Source organism: Schistocerca cancellata, chromosome 6 (assembly GCF_023864275.1).
Source record: "Schistocerca cancellata isolate TAMUIC-IGC-003103 chromosome 6, iqSchCanc2.1, whole genome shotgun sequence".
Taxonomy (NCBI): Eukaryota; Metazoa; Arthropoda; class Insecta; order Orthoptera; family Acrididae; genus Schistocerca; species Schistocerca cancellata.
The window spans coordinates 23,870,161-23,879,673 of record NC_064631.1 but is presented as its reverse complement, the minus strand read 5'-3'; the positions used below and the strand labels follow the sequence as shown (position 1 = coordinate 23,879,673).

At 37.6% G+C, this 9,513-nt stretch overlaps 1 protein-coding gene across 1 annotated transcript in view; it reads left to right on the top strand.

Annotated features, from left to right (window-relative positions):
- The first annotated feature begins 4,656 nt into the window (after positions 1–4,656).
- The window catches only part of LOC126088512 (glucosidase 2 subunit beta), a 182,478-nt gene continuing 177,621 nt past the window's right edge, over positions 4,657–9,513 (top strand). Inside the window, exon 1 of the mRNA XM_049906658.1 lies at positions 4,657–4,884. Coding sequence (XP_049762615.1) covers positions 4,791–4,884 — 94 coding nt within the window. The 5' untranslated portion in view covers positions 4,657–4,790. The remainder of the gene's footprint in view (positions 4,885–9,513) is intronic.

Below are 9,513 nucleotides of genomic sequence, written 5' to 3'. Positions count from 1 at the left end.
TGGCTCCTTTGTTACCAAATATATTTTAAGTGACTCAGTTCTACTGCAGGCATACATTGTATTAAACAGAGGAATTAATTGAGCAATTTATGCTTATACTCAGCTTTACAAGTAGGAATTACTATAGTTTTTTATTTGCTACTAGTCCACAAAATCAAAGAATTTTGGATGTTTATGGATGAAGCAGATATAGAATATCTGCCACTGATTTCATTTCCCCAGCCTGTATCACTGAAGACTATATTTCTCTACAGTCATCTCTAGAAAATTCTTGGCTATAGCCTGTGATTCCTTTAAACACTAACCACTCCTTCTACTGACAGCTAATCGTCATTTTATTATTATATCTGCTAAGAAGATAGGCAAGAAAACATATGTCAGATATTGGGATTTGGCTTAAGTATAGAAGACTTCCTACTGCCTCCTGATAAGGGGCATTTAAGTTAGTTGATTCAACTGCTCTGAAGTCCAATCCAAGTTTTAGTGGAGTTGACACCAGCTTGGCTTCATTCATTCCAAATTTCTCCAGAATTTTTCTTGCTTACGATTACTGATAGATCTGCTTTTTTCTTGTTCACGGTTTTGTGTAATTTCCATACCATGGCATCTGCTCACTGGTCCAGTCTCTTCTATATATATCTAAAAATCTTTTTAAAGAATTTTTGATATGATTGAAGACATTTCTGCCATTTGAGAATCTTGTTTTTCTGGTGCCTTTGTCCCACACTGGTACAGGGTCGACAAGTTTATTGATGGATTTGATATGGTTAATTTAAGTGGTGACCAGATGCCCTCCCTGTCATCATCCTGTTACCCCCTGGAATGGAATGTGTGTACCCCACCATCTGCCTGTAGTGTTGTTGCTGTGAAAGTGAACAAAAGTTTTTCGAAATGTTTGTGAATCGTGAGACTGAGGTCTGACTTGGGTACCAATACTGTATTCACCTTCTGGGATGTGGGATACCACCTAAAAACCATATCCATGCTGGCTGGCACACCAATCATCGTTGTTAATTCAGCAGACAGCTTCAATCTAGCATCGGCACACCTCTCCATCCTGGAAGTGAGGCTTTAACACACACAGCTGTCAGGGCAGGTCGTTCTGTAATTTGGGAATAATAACACATGATCAATATATAACGTTATGGTGACTATCTTGTGAAAGTAGATACATGAATCAGTATTTGATCTTATCAGTTTCAGTTTTCTTAACACTGCATCGGTTATTCGATTGCAGTTCCGACCAGCCTGTTTAAATCCATAAACAGCTGTCTTCAGCCTCCATACTTTCTCAATAACTACAAAATATTATGGTAATGTGATACCAATTTCTTCACTTAGGTCTCTACAGAGATAAGCTGCAGTAATATCGACATAGTCCATCTGCATGTTCTCTTGAGCTACACCAGATGAGAGATATCTAACACATGCATGGTTTACCCCTGGTGTAAAGGCTTACTGCTGATTAACATCTTGAACTTGAGAGTGCCCTTTTACCATTAAATGTCCTGTAAATGTCTCTCATGTACTGTCAGTCCCAGGCTTTATTTTTAATACCCACTTAACCTTGAGAGCTCTGTCTCTTCTGGACCTCTCTGCCCCTTTAACTGTGTCATTATGAACTTGAGAAGAGAATTCTTTTTCAGTGATTTTTTCTGTTCTTTCTTATTTGTTTCTTCCAAGGCCTATTTGACATCGATGTCATCGTTAGGAAGTCCGTTTTGTAAGAAACGAGTAAAATGTTCAGGCCATTCCTTTGGTTTCAGTTCTCTGTTTGACATTTGAGGTGTAACCCCAGTGTCAAACTATAAGATCCAGTTTTGGATTTCATGTTCCTTGTCTTGGTCTTTAATTTCCATTGGATCACTATCAAAACCTTAAAAGAGTTCACTATAACTGTTTACTGATTAAATTTCTTCTTCAGTATGTGAAGTACTGATGTCATTAAAACGGCTTTTGTTTCAATCCGAAGGCATTGGTGATCTTAGGTTCCTCTATCTTTGAACTTGGAAAATTACCGCCCTCCAGAAAATTTACATACCTGCTGACAGTTATCAGCGATTTCCCCTATCTCTGAATCGATAGCCTTTGGATGTCTGACGGTAACCTATGAATGTCAACTTCTGTGACTACTCATCCTACTTCTTGCAAAGAGATTCCTGAATGTGAACAACTGCTTTGTAGCCAGAAATCAAGTATGATAAAAAAAGCTTTTCTTGTACTGAAGTTCATATGACCTTTTTATGTCCCAGTGTGCTGAATGAAGAACGATTCGATAGTTATGCAGCTGTAGACATCGCTTCAGGGCAATACTCCATGTGTAAATTAGCATCGAACATCATGGTCCTGGTTTTTTCAACGAATGTTCTATTAGCTCTGTCAGCAACAACATTTTCTGTGGACTGTATCTTATTGTTCAAATGGTTCAAATGGCTCTGAGCACTATGGGACTTAACTTCTGAGGTCATCAGTCCCCTAGAACTTAGAACTACTTAAACCTAACTACCCTAAGGACATCACACACATCCATGCCCGAGGCTGGATTTTAACCTGCGACCATAGCGGTCACGCGGTTCCACACTGTAGCGCCTAGAACCGCTCGGTCACCCAGGCCAGCTATCATATTTTAAGTTGGTGGCTACTACATTTAGACCTCAGGAATCTTTGTATTTCATCGTTGACATATTCGTTTCCATTGCCAGACTACAACTTCTTAAGATTTATCCCTATTTAATTTTCCACAATGGATCTAAAATTTTTAAATGCCTGTGTACGCTCAGATACTTTTTTTTTTAAAACATAGACAGACTCATATTTGAAAAAATATCAGTAAAAGTGAGAGAATAAAGATTTCCAGGAATAGACACTGTATCCATGCAGATCGGAATATACTCCAAGTTGAAGGTGTTTTATCGAACACCTTTTCCTAGTTTTGAGCAGGAAAGTTATTGTTTTCTCATGAAGCACAACTCACAGCGATCCTTGATCACAATATCTCCATTTAGTTCCATTGTAACTTTTGCTAACTTCAGCATACTTTTCCAGCATGAGATGTCATATGAACCCACTACATTTTATGTAGAAGCATTGTTTTATTTCGGCTGTATTCAGACAATATATGCCATTTGTAGGTCATGTTTTGGCAGTCAGTTCAACTTCTGCATCGCAGATAAAGCCACTACTTTTGTTAAGGATCTCTTTAGTTCCTCTGCTTACAAATTATCTGACACCATATTCATGGCTGAGTTTGGTATCTGAATGACGTCAGATGTATCTGCATGTACTCTTTTTATCACAAGTATATGGTATTAGGTCTGATTAACATTTCTAGAAGTTTCTGGTACTGAGCTATCATCTCTCACGCTGGCCGCTGAGCCCTTTAGATGGCCTGGCATTATGAAGCTTCCATCTATCGTTGGTGATGCATTTGAGGCACAACAATCTACATACATCATCTCCCTTTCTTTCTTTTGTTATGACTGTTTCTACATTTCCTTTATTGTTATATTTTGAGGGGCTTCCTTCTTTTTCACCCTTGCTGGAATAATATTTAGCAGGGTGATTTGATCTATTGTACTTCTAGCATTTGGTAATGCGTTTTGTATGATCTTGTTTATTTAGAAATAAAGTTAATCTTCATTTCCATTTGCTTCTTCAGATTTCATGTCTTGAAGTAACTTTAATTCAATAGAATCTCTGGTGATATGAGTACCCCTGTCTTCAAGTGCCATAGACATAGGTTGTTTTTGATCCAGTAATCCAGCCAGAAGCAAAGTTCTTATTCATTTTCCACTCACTGGGAACTTCATCTCATTTATCTTAAATGCGGTCACAATACTCTTCTGCCGACTAGTAGTTATCTAATTTGGTTGTAATTAAAATTCTGTGCAATACCACTCTACATGTGAGCCCAAAACCTTCAAATGCTGTTTCCAAGTTCTTCCAGGCTTCCGCTACTGTGATCGCGTCCTTAAAAGGGAACAATTTGCGTTGTCCGCGAAGAATATAAACCGGAAATCCGATTTCGTCGGATCCGAAGGACAGTTTCCTACTACATCCCACAGTTCGTCATGGACTAAGCCTTCATGGAAAATTTATCTGTTGAATAATTCTCGCACCCGATCAACTTTTCAAAGATCGAAAGTCCAGATGAGGCATTTATGGGTCTAAATGAAAAAAATTAACAGCAGTCTGCACACGTGAATGATCTATTGGCGATAATAAAAGAAAGTATCGGCAGACCCGTAATTTACTTACGAACCAACTCCGGATTTCCACGCATGACTTCTGTTTTTTACATTTTCAAAACGTTACTTCCACCCGTGGCCTGGTAATCTTTTTGTTGTACATTTTAATGAAGATAGCGTGAAAGATTAATGTTTTGTTAAATGAGAAAAGCAGTACGTGCTCTACAATCACTACACCTACAAGTTTATGAACGTAAAACCACAGACGGACAGTAAAAATCAAGGAATAAATGTGATATTCAAATTAAATTTCGAATTTTTTTCCTAATAATTAATTTATAATTACTTGATTATCCAATGAAGAGGAGGCTACGGTTTTGGACAGGGCTACAGTCTCGTGTACATTTCTGCGTAGTTCTTCCTAACACCCTTGGTAGTCTCTCTGATAGTCCTACTATCTTTGACAGACAAGGCATGGCATAGAAATAAGTAAACGAACGACTGACGTGTAGGTTTATGTTATCTGTGATAACTTGAAACTCAGCGCAGCAAAGTGGTTTGTAGGTTAAGAAGAAGCCGGCGCGAAAGAAAATAAAGAAAGAAATGATTTTTCGCCTGTCATTGTCTGTATTTGCGTTGTTTTTCCAGTACACTGGAACGTCAGAAATACTTCGGCCTCGAGGAGTCGCTCTATCGAGTGAGTTTTGAGAATGCAACTTTAGCGTATTTTCTGTGTAGACAAGATGTTGACAATGACCAAGTAAAGTGCTGTTGAAAACTCCGTTTATGGTGTTTGTGCGTTTCATATTCATACCATGGAGCGCATCAATGTTTACATCCATGACATCCATCACGCAGGTCTTGTAAGTGCCTAGTAATCCGTGGGTTACATGTTTTAGTATCATTTAATGTCGGTATTGTAATAGAAACGACGGTCTTGTAGCATTTATGAACCAGCATAACTGTATTTTTGGGAACTTCGTGAGTTGTTATGAAATACAAAGTGTATCATCATGATCCACTCTTGTTTACATGAGATCGTTGTTGCTTATTGGAGGAATTCATTTCTGACATACGTAGTAGATCCTACATCGCTGAGTAATTGTAAAGCACCTGAATGTTGGCAAAATACAATCCATAGGGAGAAATGTTTACTTCTGTAGGTATAGATCGAAGCGTTGTGCTGAAGTCTGTTGCAGTTTTACCTGGACAAGACGTACAGTTTATCCACTTTGTTATTAAACCGAGTGATAATGTGTTAGCCATTTTCGATCACTGAAGTGGCCATCGCAATTTTTTGCCGCTTAAGTATTTTGCCCCATTTTGAGCAAAATCCAGCTTTTCTCTTTTGATTTGTGGTACATTATTAACAGCAATGTTCAGTGTAGAACATATGTATCTACTTGAAGCTATAATAAAGCAGTTGCCTATATTCGAAGATGTGTTTACAACTTGTTACTGTATTAACTCTTATATTATTCTTAAGGTGGACACTTTAAAAATTAAAACTTTTTTCTGAAAAATGTTTACAGTGGTCAGTTATTTCAGCTAATACATGTTTACTTATTGCATTAACAGTAGTTAGTTCACGACATCAGATACAATTTAAAAAAAAAAAAAAGTTCTGAATATGCATATTAGAGTTCCCCACCGTGCATTGTACGTATAAGAAGTAATAGAATTTACATTTATCGTTGATCTGTCTATATACAAAATAACCGCAGTTGGAATTGTAAGATGATGAGCATTAAGAGAAGGCTGCCTTTACACTCGTCAGTAATATACCAGAATTACCAAAATACATTAGTACTGGTCCAAATTACTTGAAAGTCAGCCCAGATGTTGTGAATACTATACACAGTTTTAGGTGCAACTGATTTGTGTTCGCAATAATGTTGTATTGTGCACAGGCTTCACATAGACCCAACATAGTGTTTTACTTCTCAGTTTAACTTGCTGTTTTGTTGTAGGCTATGTGCAGCCTTTGTTGAGACAGATCAAGAACTAAGAATTACATGACATTAACTATTATTCAGGCCAAAGAAAGCATGTAATGACATACAGCTTCCTAACACTTATGAATTCATTCATCTCAACTCTGTAGCAACCTTCTCTGAAGGCATGTGTTGACACAGTGAAGAATAACAAGAATTACTTGCATAGAAACATAGATTTGTGTATGCATTTGTATGGATTGTTGACATTACATCGTTATGAAGCTGTGCAATATACTTTTATCTTCAGTAAAAAAAGGCCTACATTGCTGCAAATTGTTGTAAAATAATTACATCACTGGTTTTGTCACATTATTGCCATCAATAGAAGCAGATTATTCACGAAAGTCTTTATAGCAAATACTTGTGTCCATAAATGTCAGTCAAAATAAAGAAAACTTTGCTGTTGGCTGCTCCAGTAATTTGTAATCATTTTGTTGCCGGCCTAGTTTAGCAGAAATATGCCCTTCTATCCATTCAGCAGGATGTATACATACGTACTTTACAAGCTGCCATACAGTGCATGATAGAGGGTATGCCGTACCACTTCTTGTCATTCCCTTTTCTGTTCCACTCATAAAATTCTGATTTCTCTTATTTTGTCTTTGTGGTTCTGGAGCAAGATTTGTGTTGGTGGAAATGGAATTTTTCTGCAGTCTGCTGCTGGTTCTCTAAACTTTCTCAATAGTGTTTCGCAAAAAGAATGTCTTCTTTTCTCCTTGTATTCCCATTTCAGGTCTCTGTGCATTCCCATAATACTTGTGTGTTCGTCAGTTACCTTGTCTTCTTCCTTTAGTCAGACCTGGTGGGGACCCCAAACACTTGAGCTGTATTCAAGAATAGGTCACACAGTGTTCTGTATGTGGTCTCCCTTATAGATAAACTACAGTTTCCTAGAATTCTCCCAATAAATCAAAGTTGCCCATTCACCTTCCTTACAATCAATCTTACGTGCTTGATTCACTTCATGTTACTTTGCAGTGTTATGCACACATATTTAATCAACACGGCTGTCAAGCAGCACACCACTAATACCTTATTTAAACATTACATGATTGTTTTTCCTAGTCATTTATGTTAAATTACTTTTTTCCACATTTAAAGCAAGTTGCCATTTATCACACCAGATAGAAATACTATCCAAGTCATCCTGTATAGTAACCCTTTCCTGTACTCTGCAACATAATCAGTAAACAGCCAAAGATTGCTGCTCACCCTGTCAGTCAGATCGTTCATGTATGCAGAGAACGTGAGCAGTCCTATTGCCCTTTGTTGGGGCATTTATACCAATACCTTTCTCTTATAAACACTCCCCGTCCATGACAACATATTGGGTTCTATTATGTAAAAAGTTTTTCAGACACTCGCATATCAAGAACCTATTTCATTTGCATAAACCTTTGTTAACAGACTGCTGTGTGACACTGTGTCGAACACATCATATGAGTATAGGAATATGGCACCTGGCTATAGCTCTTCAGCCGTGGTTTGCAGGAGTAATACTTTCTAAATCCATGTTGATTTGTGGATAGAATATTTTCTCTCTCAGGGAAATTTATTATACTCAAACTTTGAATGTGTTAAAGAATTCAGCAGAAGACCAATACTGGTCTGCAAATTTGTGTGTAGTGCCTTTATATTTGATATCCACAGGAGTCACTTGCACTTTTTCCACTCACTTGGATATTTCCTTTGGGTAAGATATTCATATTAATTCGAAGTAAGTAAGGGGCCAGTGCAGAAGAGTATGTTCTGTAAACCAGTTTGGGATTCCATTTGAATCTGGTGTCTGACTTGTTCAACTGATTCAGTTGCGTGTCAGTGCCATGGATTCAGATTTCTGTGTCCTCTGTGTGGGAGTTTTTGTGGCAGTCAAACAATCCTCCTGTGTGAATGATTTTTTTAAAAACAAAATGTAAACCTTCAGCTCTCCTTTTGCTGTTTTCTGTTGACACACACAGACTGGTTTATGAGTGGCTGAATAAAAGCCTTGAACCCAATAACTTCTTTTATATGGGATTAGAATTTTCTAGGATTCCCAGCAACATCTTTTATGAACATATAACTGGAAAGTGAACGCTTTGTGCATTGACCTTTTTGTAACTACAAGATTTTCTGCTAACTGTTGCCTGTTGACTGTCAAGCATAACTTTTGAATCGAGAGTACAATAATCTCTGTTATTTCAGCAATTTTCGGATACTGTTATTAAACCTGGGTGGGTCTCCTCAATCCTTTATCTAGTTACTCGATGCAGATTTCTCCAGAAACAATTTCTAACAGTTAAAACTTTGCTCATAACTCCTGTTTGTAGCTGTGAGGTCCGAAAATGTTTCCATTGTGTGTGGACTGTCGAACTAGGTGTTCATGACAGTTTCTTGAGAATGTATCCACAACTCCTTTCCAAGACTTTCTTACCGTCTGCAATGAATCCGTATTTTTCCCAGTTTACACTCGGTTGGTTAAACTCGCCTCCTACTGATACTGCATGATCAGGATACTTCCCCACTGATGAGCATTGATATTTCTTGAAAGGATCTGCAACTATTAAAGCAGAATTAGATGGCTAATAGAAACACATATTGAGTTCACCTATACTGGTTATTTACATCGAGATGACTTCTCAGTTAGACGCAATTTTGACCTCAAAAGACATAAAATTTTTATTATTTGCAGTGAATATCTCCCCCCTTCTACAAAGCCTAATCTGGCACTTTGTAAAATGTTCCATTAAACATTTTGGAGCCTTCTACCTCAGGTTTCGTCCAGCTCTCAGTTCTGAGTATAATTTGAAGGTGATGCCTTCCTGGGGGAAAGGGGGAGGGGTCAGTAACTTCAGGGACTTTGTTACTGATCTGTGGTGCTATAATAGCCTCATGGGCTCTTATTCATATTTCCACATTCACTGAAATTATAGAACAGACTTGTACACCTTAACTGCATTTTAGCAATACATTTTGCTTTGCTGGTGAGTAGTTTAATCTACAGCTAATTGTAATCTAATGGTAAATATTTGTAACAATTTTACTAGAACCTTTGCACTTGTGACTTCCAAATGCTGACTGATACAAATGTTCGCTTATGAAAATGTGTTGGTTGGGAAATTTGTACACTTTATTTTTATCTTTCTTTGAAGTGAAGTGCTCCACCACTCAATACTTGACGTGGAAGGGTGATAAAAATATTTCTGACTATTGTAAGCTACCTTTGATGCTTATTTTCAACTAGGTTGTTTCACATTATGTGTCTGCATGAATCTCATCAGGGATTTCCAAGTCATTCTCAGCAACAGATATGCCACTAATGTTGGTGTCCCGACTTTGGTTTTTTAGTA